Below are 13875 nucleotides of genomic sequence, written 5' to 3'. Positions count from 1 at the left end.
AAGTTGACAAGAGCAGGAAGGAATGAAGTGTGCCAGGTAATCTAATAGGTGCTTCCATATACATTATCTCATTTATGCTCCAGAACAATGCTTCTAAGTATCTGTTATTTTCCATTTTTACAATTTATAAATTGTCCAAGGTAATGTCAAACCCAGCCCTGCCTCCTCAGGTACCTTTCTCCTGTGTCTGGCAGAAATTAACACATTTAGTACCATAGGTAGGTTTCCTCTGTTTTCTATTTTTATTTTTAAGGTTGGAATTTGAGTTCTTTGGAACTCAAGTTTCTTGAGTCATTTTATAGGTTTTTTCTGCCTAGTTGGCCAATTAAAATAGAGAACTAAGAAATGTTTCCTCTTTCTTCATAAAAACAGTTTCGCTTGCCTCAATTATATGCAGAGTTCTATTGTGCTTCACGTTGCTCAGGTAGACACAGTGTAAGTTACAGCTAGGAACTTAGAAAAACAGCAGCACTATTTTCTCTCACCTTTATTAGTATATTATGCCAAAGTTAACTCTTATAATTTTTAATTTCAAGTACATATTTTTGAAGTAAATCAATTGTGTATATTAACTCTTCAACCATCTCTTGGTCAGTCCATTATAATAACCCTATTTTAATTTTTCTTTCTTTTTTAATGCACCCAAAAGTCTTTTATTTACTTTTTTAACTACAGCCACACTTTGAGCAGGTAAGTATCTGCTGTTTTTTCATAGCAATACTTCACAGTTATTTTAAGATTTTTTTTGCTAGATATTCAGGGACACTAAACGAGAGGGAAAGTTTCCATTACCACACCTATTGAAACAAGCACAGGTAGGGCCATGGTGCCCAGCCTTCAGGGTCACCAACATTTAGAGAACATCAGAAGACACGGATCTTCTCTCCAAAAAAGCACGAACAAAAACAACATTTTAAATACATGTTCAGGGGGCTTTAGTCAGCAGTTCTGAAATGGATCCTCTCTTAACTACTGTTTTTTACGGGACACAATTTATATATTTATTTATTCCTTTAGAAATTGTATTGAGACATGTGACGTGTATTCCAACTACCTCATTTTAATAGATAATGGTTGTTTTTAAGAAGAACTTTTTAGATTTAGATAACAGATTTGTGTAACACATATAAGTATTTAACTATCAATATTTCCTTAGTGTTAATAGGATTTTCTATTGAAAGATGAAGCTAAACTAGTTCATACATGTTTTTACTTAGATTTAGGACATAGGAATTAATAGGGGCCGTACACTTGGCTTTCATCTGCTGTATAAAATATAACTTTATTTTGCAAAATGCTTTCCACCCTTGATTAACATATTATTGCCTTGTAGGTATGGCACACAATCATTGATCAATCTAATATATGCAATAGGGAGAGCCATAACTACAGATTTACAGATTGTGGAGGTAAGCACTTTAAATATTATGAAACACAATGATAATTTGGAAACCACTTTTTATGCAATTTGGACTTGTTAAAATTAAAAATAATAATATGCTTATCTGAATTATTACAGTCTAAGCTTCTGTTGCTGCTGTATCACTGTGAAGAAGTGTTTTTAATTGTATCCTCCTCCTGAAATAGATATCACCTGTTCATGGAGGGTGGTACTTCATCCTTTCTCACCTGAATGCAGGGGACTCTCGCCCAGGGTTCCTGTCCCAGATTGGGCTTCCTTCTGTCCCACCTTTGCCATCACTGCCAGTCATTGCTCTGTTCCAGAGCTTCAGTAGCTTTTTATAGTTTTTCAAAGAAATTTTGAAATCCTGTGATTAGCACATGAGGCCCTTCATGATCTGGCCCCTACATTACAGTTTGGCTTCATTTTTGCTCACCTCACCACCAAGTGTCAGAGGGCAAGAGAGATGGACAGACACCCCTAAACACATTTCCTCTAGCTATACTGTACCACTTACAAATTTTCTTGAATTATTGTATAGCTTCACATTTTCTGGATTTCAGAAACACTCTACCTTTTGTCTGGAGAACGTTCCTCATCCCAGTTCCTGGCTGGATAATTCCTAATCATCTTTTAAGATTCTGCTCCTATTATCTATTCTGGGAACTTTTTAATGAAGGATTTATACCCTTTCCTCACCTATACTTTCAAGTAATCCTATGAATATATTTTTACCATAGTGCTTATTACCTTATAGTGTAATCACTGGTAAATATGTCTACCCCATGAGGCTACAATAAGCTCCCTGAGGACTGAGATGATATCTTAATTTTGTCTATTCTAGATTCTTACCGTTTCCTGGCTTTGCTTTCCTCTAGGCTGAATTTTTATTAGGCAGTCTTTTTCCATGTGGAGAGAAGCATAGCTCCCTGCTTATATAATCCTCAGCACTCCCAGCTGCAGAAGGAAGGATACTTTCTCACAGCTTCAAGAGTTCCTGCCCTGAAAAAAGCACTTTGGTTGGTCCTACTTGGGTCAGAGGCAGCAATCACTGTGTCCAGGGGAGATGGAATACTCTGATTGGTCTAGCCAGGGTCGAACAGCCCCACCCAAGTCACAGGCACTGGGAAGGGGAAGGGGAAGTTCTGAAAGAACAAAGGGCTGTAACCAGAAAGTAAACGAAGCAGACAAAAGCAGATGTCTACAAAAAGATACTTTCACACAAAGTAAAACAAGGATACAATATAAATACAACCTCTACACACCCAGTAGCGTAGGTAAAATTAGACAGATTTATGGTACCAAATGGTGGCAAAGATATGGAGCAACTGGAACTCTTTTATCCTGCTGGGAGGAATGTAACATGGCACAACCATGTCAGGAAACAGGCAGTTTTTAAAAATGTTAACTGGAAACCATCTAAATGCCCATCCATAGGTAAATGAATAAGGAAAAGTAATATACCCACACAATGGAATACTATCCTGAAATTTTTAAAATTTGTGTAGCAACATGGATGAATATCAAGGTGATTATGTTTGGTAAAAGAAACCAGTCACATTCTGGGTAATGCAAATGGATCTATAGTGACAAAGGGCAGATCAGTGGTTGCTTGGGACAGAGAGATGGACTGCAAGAGGGCCTGAGGGCCCTTTTTCAGGGTAGAGAAAATGTACTTGATTGTGTCTATGGTTTCAAAGGGGTACACATTGGTCAAAATTCACTGACTTGTACAGTTTAAGTATATCTAGTTTGCCTCTACAGAATCTAGTGAAGTTTTGTTGTTGTTAATGAATAATAAATGAGGTTCGTATAAATTTAGCAATCTTCAAAATTTCAAAATTCTAGTCACTGACAGCTTTTCAAAATTGGAAAAATGGATTTAGCAGTAGTTAAATTGTTGCAATTTAAAAAAAAAAATGAATGAGCTAAGATGAATATCCTTGCCAACAACTATTAATGTCCAGCAGTCCTGCTAGGCTGCATCAGTTCACAGGGTAGTATCTGAAATAAATAATAAAAAAGAAACTGAAAATGAAATCATTTGCCTCCCTTGTCCCTCTCCAAAGGCACAATTTTCAAACACCTTCCGCATCTCTGGCTCTGGTTTTTATGTTCCCCTGCTAGACATACTCTCAAGCACACATAAAGCCCACCCACAAGCCCAAACACCATCACCACTCCCCTCCCACCACTACAGGAGCCCAATCCTGGGCACACTGTCCGTGATGTGGAGTTGTGGGCTGTTGGTTACCACCTCCTGGCAGGTATGAGCAGAGAAGGAAAGAGTGGGGGAGGATTGTTCCTGGCTCTTTAACTTACTTTTCCCTAAAACATTTCTTTTACATTGTAATTAGGCTTGATAGCCCTATTACTATGCAATTTTGAGTATATTAGGGTTGAAGTGAGCTGTTGTGAACTGGAATGTGCATCTTCATCTTAGGGCTGTAAGTGTTTGGAGTTCTAATCCACTGATACAAAAAGAGACTTTTGGTAAAATGAAAATTGAAAAAACTTATAACTTATTTATATTTTGGAATATAACTTATTTTTCACTTGGAGTCTGACTTATACGTAATATTGCAACAAATGTTCTAATAACTGTATGCTTGACCTGACCCAATGAGGTAATTCAGCCAATGGACGAATTCATTATCTAAGTGTTCTCAAATAAAGAATGACAGTTGTAAAGATGCAACTATTATGTACCAATTTTGAGCTTTGGAAGTTTCAGTTTCTTTTGAGATTTAAAAAAAGTGAGGGGGTTCACTGTATCTCTGTCTGCAAATCTTAGAGAACACTCTATTTGCCTTCAGTAAATATTCATTGAGACTTAATATGTGCTTTGGGACTAGAGCAATGAATAAGGCATAGTTTCTGCTTCATGGACCTTCCTGTCTACATCTGCTTCTTTGGGGTAGGTGTGGTGTTCATCACATTGTCTCAGTCACAGTCTCCCCAGGGACACACAATCTGGGAGTATACATTTCTACTCATTCCAACCATCATCACCAATTTACAAAATCATGTTGCTGCTTAGCATTTAGATATTTGTTTTGTCCAAATGGGAAGTTAGATTGCACTGATCATCTGTCTCTCTGTCCTTCCAGCTGCAGCAGTTTTTCAGTAACATGTTGGAGGAACACTCGAGGATCAGCATTCATGCCAAATTACAGACAATAAAGAATGAAAATCTGAAAAACAAGAAGCAAAATGCCAGGATGGCTGCATGGCTAAGGAGAAACACATAGCTTGTGGCTATCTTTCAGCACTCCTCTTGCCTATTATAATGTAGTTTGCTCACAGTTTTGTCTTCCAATACTTTATGAGTCTGGAAAACCATACATTTTGTTTGTATTTCAGTCACATTTATTACTTAGAGTGCCTTTCTTCTCATATTGTCATGTTTGGCCCTGAGGTTGGGTGATTGCTGACAATTTTGCCAATGCTGCTGTATTTCTGGGAAAGATGTCACTTCACGTTGGGCTGTAATCCCACAGAATTCACCTTAAATGTTGTGTAAAAACAAATTAACCTAAGAAAGTCTTGCTTATTTTGTTGTGAAGGCCAGTGGAATATAAAATCATTGGCATTAATGAGTGGCACATTCTTTGCTGAGGGAAATAACAGTTTAGCCAGGCCCGAGGGTTTATTTAGTTCAACATTGAAAATCGAAAAGACTAATGAGAAGATAACATGACAATATGAAAAGACAGAAACTCAAAAAGTATATTCACTAGAAGACAGAAGAGCCAAAGAAAAGCAAGTTGAAAAAGAAAGAGGAGACAATTTAACGAGCCCTAAAGGCAAGAAGTGTGTCTTCTCCTGCCCATTTCTCTCTCCCACAGTATATCCTGCATTGAATCATGCGTTGCTAGTTACTGACTTTTATGGTGTCACAAAAAGACAAATGATTGTAGGATCCATGGAAGTGCACTTAGGCTTGCTGTGGTGGAGGCCACAGTGGAGATGAAGGCTTTGCTCTGAAGCTCTTGATTGTGTATCCACCAGTGGGATGGACACCCTTTCGGCCTAAGCGTATGAGTGAAAATAATGACGTCAAAAGACAATAGCAAGTATGGACTACTATTTAGGGCAAAAGGAATCCTGAAATGAAGGAAACAGAACTACAAGGCTAACTGGAGCATAATCTTACAGTTTTGCACTCAGGGGATTAAGTTTGAAACATGGTGTCTTTTGGCCAAATTGAACCTACTTGTAATGTGGACTAACTTACTTTACACATTTTGGTCAGTCCCAGTGTATGGAATTAGCTTAGTTTTCTCATGCTTGATTAAAACAAGACAACTAAAGCCAATCATTCCTCTTGTAGACTTTGTGTATATGATTTAATCTTTTATTTTATTTTTATTTTTGTAGAATGGGGTAAAACTACAGATCTCCACCTCAGGGTGATATTTGTAAAGGTTAAGGAGTATGACATCAATTAACAGTCTTTAAAGGTGTTACATAAGCTCAAAGCAATGTGACCTAAGACGTTTTTCCTATTTCTTGTATAAGTTAAGGCAGCCATAAATGAAAATACGAAACAAAATTTTGCTTTTATATTTGCTTCACAAGAGGGTTCTCCCTGAGTGTCAGGGGGAGGCTGTGGGGCTTCACCATGTGGACAAACGAAAGCACAGGTCAGAGAATTTCTTCTTCAAATTTAGAAATGTAAATTTTCAGCAATAAAATATCTGCATGCCTTCAAAGTGTTGTAGGTGAGATACTTTCCTGTTTTTTTTCTTAAACATTCTATATTTCCCATATTTCCTCTGATAATGCATCTCATCTTTCAATAACTTTGTCTTCATGTGTCCTCTCAACTGCTTTTCTCTTCCTCCTCTTCCTCTCTGTCTTAGTCCATTTTGTGCTGCTGTCACAGAATACCTTAGACTGGGTAATTTGTGAAGAACAGAGATGTGTTTCTTATCATTCTGGAGATTCCAAGGTCCAGGGGCCTGCATCTCACTAGGGCCTTCTTGCTGTGTCATCCCCCATGGTGGAAGGCAAGAGGGCAAGAGAAAGAAGAGGGAAGAGGACTGAACTCATCCTTTTTATCAAGAACCCTCTCCCAAGACGACCAGCCAACTCCCATGATAAGAGCATTAATCTATTCATGAAGGCAGAACCTTCATGACCTAATCACCTCTTGAAAGTCCCACCTCTCAACATTGCATTGAGGATTAAGTTTCCAACACATGACCTTGGAGGGACACATTCAAACCATACATAGCTCTCTCCTCTATTTCCACTCCCGTTGTTTCTCTCTCGAGCTCCCTCTTCCCTTCTCCCCTTTTCCCCTTTCTCCTCTTTCCAGTGACCTCTGCCTTCCTTCTGCCTGGTTGTTTTTATCCTCACTCCTTGGTCTTCCCACGCAACCATGGTCTCAGTCCACCAAGTGTGCTTTGAAGCTGACACTCAGGGTCAAGAAGGCTCTGATGCCTGGTATTGGGTGATGCCAAGAACTACTGATCTTGCCAAAAGAGCATGTAGGCTGGTCTTTCCAGACAGTTAAAAGTTAAACTGAATCCTATTACATCTTAGCTTCTGTGGTAATTAAATACTGCTGAAGGTGTTTCTCCAAAATCAAATGCCCAAATATTTGATTAATAGTCTTTCCTCTAAATATGAGGAAAAAAATAGATGATATAACATTTTTACTTACTTGGATGAAGCTGGTTACTTAAGCACTGCATTTTATTATGCTTTACCTTATACAAAGTATAAAAACAAGTAATTGTTGATTGGTTTCTGTGGTAGCAATAATGCAGTAACAGGTCAGGGAGTGGTACTGAGGCTGATTTGTCTGTGTGGCATTAATACTTTATTAACCAATAAAAACTGCTTGTCTATTATCACCCCCAACTATAAAATGATTTCCCTGACCCAGTCCATTTATTGTATACCTTTCTTCCTGAAAATAATTAACAATGTATACAATATAGTCATGATTTTTTCCAATTTCGTAATTAGAAATTAAATTTTTTCTCACAATCTTATGCCTTTTTGTTTGTTTGTTTTGTTTTGCCCAAACCCATTCAGTGACTTGTTATTGTTGACTTTAAATGAAAGAACAAATGCCTTAGTGTGATGTTCAACATCTTTTGTAATTTAGATCTCTGGGACCAATCTGTATAGCAATTTATTCTGGGGGAGGCATGAAGAAGCAAAGTGAGATGAGATTTAAAATGTAGCTCATCTTAGTTACTTCTCGTGTTTAATCCATTCTTTGCTCCAATAAAAGCTATTTTTTTCTCATCCAAACTGTAGCAGGATTACCATGTTCAAAGCAAAGCCTTAAGGGATGCTTACAAGTAAATATAACTGCCTCCCCCATGTAAAGAATGATTTAGCACAGTTAGCAGCATTTGAAACCATACATATGTTGCCTTTGGCTCATTCTTCTCTCTAATTCAACAAGATTTAGCAAAGGTTATCTCTACAACACACATTTTTAGGAGTTATTTGGCTCTTCCTCTTCCCTTCCCTTCATAAATAAGTCAGTCCTAGAGGTGAAATAGAGCAAGGTGGCCCATGACTTGAAGTGGGCATTAAGAGTTTGAATGGGGTGAAGAAAGAATCCACACAGAGGAGGGGAGATCACAGCAGGATATCAGAACCCAGACAGGGTGAATAAGGTTAGCACACGGTGGTGGAGGGGATTATGACATGGTGACTTAGAGCCCAGATAGGGTGAGAAGGGCATCTAATGGGGGTTGTGCAACCCAAAATGGGCAGTTCAAGTCCTTGTGGGGTAAAGAGGATATCCATATGTTGGAAGGTGGCCTAGTATGAGGTATCAGAGCCTGGGGAGGGTAAGGAGGGAATCCACATGGGGAGGGAGAGAGGCAGATATAAAAGGTGAGTCGCCACAGGGTTATGGGCAAACAAGAAAATACATCCATGATAATAGGATACAGGCTTCTCGTAGTTGGAGAAGGGAGTTACAGATATTCAAATGAAGGGAACAAGAATGAACTGTTCTGGTATGGAATAGGAAGTATTTGTGTGGACTCATAGTTTTCAATATATAGATTGATTCATAAGTATTTGTAAAGTATGTAATAAACAGCTGTAATATGTGTAGATATATTTTGCTCTTTATCTGAATATACATAGATATAGATATAGTTTTTGCCATTACTTTTAGTGGCAAAAACCACAATTACTTTTGCACCAACCCAATATATCTATATCTACATCATCTCTATCTATCTCTATTTACATAGAGATAGAGAAAGAGTAAAAGTAATGGCAAAACCTGCAATTACTTTTGCACCAACCTAATGGATTTAGACTCTAGCTTCCCTCCTGAGAGAGAGTAGCAGCAGCAACACCTAGTTATGGACTGAATGTATCCCCCAACAATTCATATGTTGAAGCTCTAACCCCCAAGGTAATGGTATTCAGAAGTGAGGGCTTTGGGAGGTAATTAGGTTTAGATGAGGTCTTAAGGTTGGGGCCCACATGATGTGATAAGTGCTCTTACAAGAAGAGGAAGAGACACCAGAGCATTCTCTCTCCCTCCATGTGTGTGCACCAAAAACGGCACGTGAACACAGAGAGAGGACGTGGCTGCCTACAGGCCAAGAGGAGCACTCTCACCAGGAACCGAAGCTGCCGGCACCTTGATATTGGACCTTCCAGTCTCCAGAACTGTGAGAAAGAAATGTCTATTGCTTAAACCACCCAGTCTATGGTATATTGTTATGGCAGCTCAAACTAAGACAACCCTAATAATGAGCACAGCTATTGCCCATATCTTGACTTCTAGATGCCATTCTCCACTAAAAGAGCCAAAGTTCCTTGAAGAAATGGCTGATTTCAGGGCCAGGACAGGACAGGAAAGGGGCAATTAAAAGTGGAACATATTTTGAAGCAAAAAGCAAGGAAGTACTACAAAAAATAATGGGGACATACCAAATGGACCCAAAAGCCAGCTTGAAGGAACCCCCACTGGCCTAATCTGGGAAAGTTTGAGAATCATAATAATAAAGGCAGTAAGGGAAATCATGAGCTAAATAACAATTAAAATTTTGATGAGGAAGGGTATTTACATAATTTCAAAGTTCTTTCCCACAAAGTACAGTTGAATAATGAAGGCAAAATGAGTAATTTACAATGGGAAAAGCCTGGCAGATGTCACCTCACTCAAGTGATCAGTTCCAATGATATTCCATCACAGTGGGATAAATAGAAATTTTATTCCATTTAATAAGATGAAATGACAAAACTACATCATTATTCTTGTTATACTTCTAACAAAGCTGCAAACATGAATCTAATAATGAAGAAAAAAACAAATTGAGGGACATGCCGCAACAATAATATCCAAAAGTCTCAAGGTCATGAAAGTCGAGGAAAGACAGAGGATCCGTTCTAGACTGGAGGAGCTTAGAGACATGACAACTGAATGTTGTGTGTGGTCCTAAACTGGTTCCTTTTGCCATAAAAGACTAATGTTACAGGGACAATTGGCAAAACTTGGGTGGAGTCTGAAGATTAGATGCTATCATTGTTAATTTCTCAACTTTGATAGTTTGTTGTATTTATGTAGAAAATATTTTGGTTGTGAGAAATATACATCAAGGAGTGAAACAATAACCTGTTGATTCAGGAAAAAAAAATATTTTTATAGTAACTCCAGCTTTTCTATGAGTTTCTGAATAAATTAAACTTAAATAAAAGAGTTATTTGTTACTGGAACTGCAATGCACTTTCATTTCAAGTCACTTTTTTCTTTAAAATTTGGTAATGGCCACAGCCACAATCCTGAAGTTATCTACTAAACATTTTAATAATTATGCCCAAGTTGGAAATGCAAGTTGTCCAAAAAGACTTAATTTCTTGTTTCAGTCAACATTTCCTATCTTCAACCAGAGGGACTAAAAACTTAAAATTTTAAAATGTATTACTCAAAATCAACAAAGCTATATAAATGTAAAATAAATGTAAGTCATTACACTTTTAAATAAAGTTTGTTTGAAACTTTTATATAAAAATTTGTAGACTTTATACTTCCAAAAGTATTCAATCTTACAATTTCAGTAAGACTTTTGGGAAGACCTTTACATATACATAGGTGAATCATGTAACTTGAAATTATTATGCCAACAACTTGACTTAGTCCATGTTACAGTAATAGCTAATAATATTTTACCATTTTATATAATCAGTGATAAACAGTACACATCTAGAAGTATAGTAAAGTAGTCTTCCCTTAGCTGCAGTTTCATTTTCCACAGTTTCAGTTACTCAGGGTCAACTATAGTTCAAAAATATTACATCACTACCCTGTGTTTTGGGGCCACTATTAAGTACAATAAGGGTCACTTGAACACAAGCACTGCAATACTGCAACAGTTGCTCTAATCGCCAAGGTGACTACATGGTGACTCATTGCCATCCAGTGGGCCGAAGCAGGAGGGCAAGAGATTTCATTGCACCACTAAGAACAGTACACAATTTGAAACTTAAGAGTTGTTTATTTCTGGAATTTTCCACCTATGTCACAATACCTGTGTTATTGCCCTCACTTCATCCCATCACGTAGCCATTTTACCATTTTACATCATCACAAGAAGGGTGAGTAGAGTACAATAAGATATTCTGAAAGAGAAAGATACCATATTTGCATATTTTTAATTACAATATATTGTCATAATTGTTCTATTTTATTGTTAGTTACTGTTGTTCATTTCTTACCGTGCCTAATTTATAAATTAACTTTATCCTAAGTACATATGTACAGGAAAAACAGTCGTGTATAGAGAGTACGATAATATCCACAGTTTTAGGCATCCACGGGGGACCTTGGAAGGTAGCATATAATTCCTGATACATAGCTATGTATTCTGGGATTTTTGTTGTGGTGGTTTTTGTTTTTGTTTTTGTTTTTTTGAAACAAGGTGTCACTCTGTCACCCAGGCTGGAGTGCAGTGCTGCCATCTCTGCTAACCGCAGCCTTGACTTCCTAGGCTCAGGTGATTCTCCCACCTCAGCCTCCGGAGTAGCTGAGACTGCAGGCATACACCACCATGCCCGGGCAATTTCTTGTATTTTTAGTTGAGACAGGGTTTCACCATGTTGCCCAGGCTGGTCTTGAGCTCCTGGGCTCAAGTGATCCAACTGCCTTGGCCTGCCAAAATGCTGGGATTACAGGTGTGAGCCCCCACTCCTGGCCCGTAGCTAAGTATTCTTAACTGTTACTATCTAGTAGAAATGAAATAACAACTCTCTGCTAGGTGCATATTACCACCTCCTTTCACTAAGACAATCCCGACTTACAGTGGTTTGAGTTACTATTTTTTTACTTTACAATGGTGCAAAAGTGATACAAATTCAATAGTAACCATACTTTGACTACCCACAGAGCTATTCTGTTTTTTTTTTCATTTTCAGTGTAGTTTTCCATGAATTACATGAGCTATTCAACATTTTATTATAAAATAGGCTTTGTGTTAAATGATGTTGCCCAACTGGAGGCTAATGTAAGTGTTCTCAGAGCATTTGAGGTAGACTATGCTAAGCTATGATGTTTGGTGCATTAACTGCATTTTCAACTTACTATAGGTTTATGGGGACATAACTTCATCATAAATTAAGATCACCTGTAATTTTTTCATTGAAGAAAATCTAACTAGATGAATAAAATTATCTTGATTTGGGTGCTACAACATCACTTCAAAATTCTAAATGGAATTTAGAGGCACAGAATGAAGAACACAGGTAGATATTATCTACTCTATTTCTAAAATGTAGATTCTTGGATCAGGATTTTCAAAATAATAAGTTGCAGGCTTTTTAATAGAAACTCTTTCTACCCAAGCTATATTCTTAAAAGTATATTATAACTTATTTTGCTTGCTAAAAAGTTTATTTTGTGAAAAAAAAAGGCTGTGTGTGTATTTATAATAGAGTATATGTTTGTGAGAATAGTGTGTATGTGAATACTTGCCTGTCCTCGGCTGAACTGCACTTTAATTATTTTGATTGCCATGGAAAAGAAATAGCAGGATATAAAGCCTTCCTCGCTGTCTTTGCTTTCTTTCACAAACAATACCAAGCAATGAGATGAGGCTGTCACCTTCTCTGCTCTCAGGCTTCTACTGAAGGTGGACGATTTTGATGACGTGATGAGTCCTCTCAGGATTCATAGATACACATCAGAGGATTAAAGGGGCTCTAAGCATGGAGTTTGCAAGAGTTTGGGGTTTTCTATCCTCTGTGAAATGATCACCTTGTCTTTGAGAATAGTTCTTTAGTGTTTGCATGTCTTACTTGAGATCAACACAGGTGGTTAGTCCCATTATTTCCTATGGGTAGGGACAATCCTTAGTGATGCCAGGGCTCTCAGGGTTCATTTAGGAGATTGTCCTGAGAATTCTCCATAACAGAGAATAGCTCTGGTTTCTTCCAGAAAGTGTTCCTTTGACTTGTCAATAGTGAGCAGGAGACCTTTCTGATCACCTGGCACTAGAGGGTGGCCTCAGTGTTTATGAATTCCTGTGAGAGGGAGGCAGGGTGAAAGTACTAGTAGTAGCACTAGAAATGAATTATCATTCATTTCTTCACAAGGTTGATATTTTCCTTCATTTCCCCCAACACATACCCCCATTTTTAGAGAAATGTTACCTCCTTTTATAAATAAGTTCAGAGAGAAGTTTTGACCTGCTCGACTAGAAGTAGCACAATGAAGTAGGGAAAAGATGTGGTCAGCAGGGAAATTCTACTACCTGCTGAGTGTCTTCTGTGGGTGATATACCATACTGAGCTCTGTGCTATATGTGCCTTGTCTCAGCCTCAAAATAACCCTATAAGGCAGTGTGTCCAGTAGGCTTCAGTTAGAAAAACAGAAGCCAGATCAATTTTGTTTGCTTGTTTTAGCAAAGAGATTTTAATGTTAAGGATTTGTTAAACAAGTATTAGAGAAGTGAAAAAAACAAAAGAAGAACCCCAAGTTATAGTTCGGGAAGTAGTTCTCAGCCTCAAAACTGGAGAATAATGGGCAAAAGTTAAAGTTACCAGGATATAGAAGTTTGGATGAAGGAATATAAGATTTTCTGTTTTGTTTGATTTCACCCAGATGTCCTTATTCCAAATCTCAGGATCTCTCTCCTTCCCAACCAATCTTCTAATGCTCACACCTGAGCCTTGGCAAGGCTGTGAATTCAACTTGCATTGTAATGATGTATCCCACAGAGCAACTACAAAACTTAAGAGACTCTTTTACAGCTGCCTTAGAAGTTTTCTGGTTCTCTGATCATGTCTCAAGTTGGTCATTTTCATCTCGTAAGCACTCCAGTGCACACAGAAATAGCTATCTCACCATATGATCCTCATAGTGGTTAAACAAAGCAGCCACTTGGTCCCAGAAGGCACTTGCTTGAGTAGGTATTTCATTTGTAATCAACCACAGGTGATTGCTGATTAATCGTGGGAGTACTAGGAGTCAGCACTGTGTTCAA

General features: G+C 37.9%; 1 protein-coding gene and 1 long non-coding RNA gene across 3 annotated transcripts in view; one reads left to right on the top strand and one right to left on the bottom strand.

The window, feature by feature from the left end:
- The window catches only part of LOC105500008 (laeverin), a 73574-nt gene extending 66167 nt beyond the window's left edge, over positions 1 to 7407 (top strand). Inside the window, exons 19-20 of the mRNA XM_011772912.2 lie at positions 1334 to 1409; positions 4513 to 7407. Coding sequence (XP_011771214.2) covers positions 1334 to 1409; positions 4513 to 4653 — 217 coding nt within the window. The 3' untranslated portion in view covers positions 4654 to 7407. The remainder of the gene's footprint in view (positions 1 to 1333; positions 1410 to 4512) is intronic.
- The window catches only part of LOC105500007 (uncharacterized), a 68917-nt gene that overhangs the window by 4990 nt on the left and 50052 nt on the right, over positions 1 to 13875 (bottom strand). The window contains exon 3 of one of the 2 annotated variants that reach the window (XR_011624768.1): positions 10754 to 11017. The exons of the other annotated variant lie outside the window; for it this stretch is intronic. This is a non-coding gene — a long non-coding RNA (uncharacterized lncRNA). Of the gene's footprint in view, positions 1 to 10753; positions 11018 to 13875 lie in introns of those variants that run through there. 2 annotated transcript variants of the gene reach the window in all.

This window comes from Macaca nemestrina, chromosome 6 (genome assembly GCF_043159975.1).
Source record: "Macaca nemestrina isolate mMacNem1 chromosome 6, mMacNem.hap1, whole genome shotgun sequence".
NCBI lineage: Eukaryota > Metazoa > Chordata > Mammalia > Primates > Cercopithecidae > Macaca > Macaca nemestrina.
This window is presented reverse-complemented; position numbering and strand designations above follow the sequence as displayed.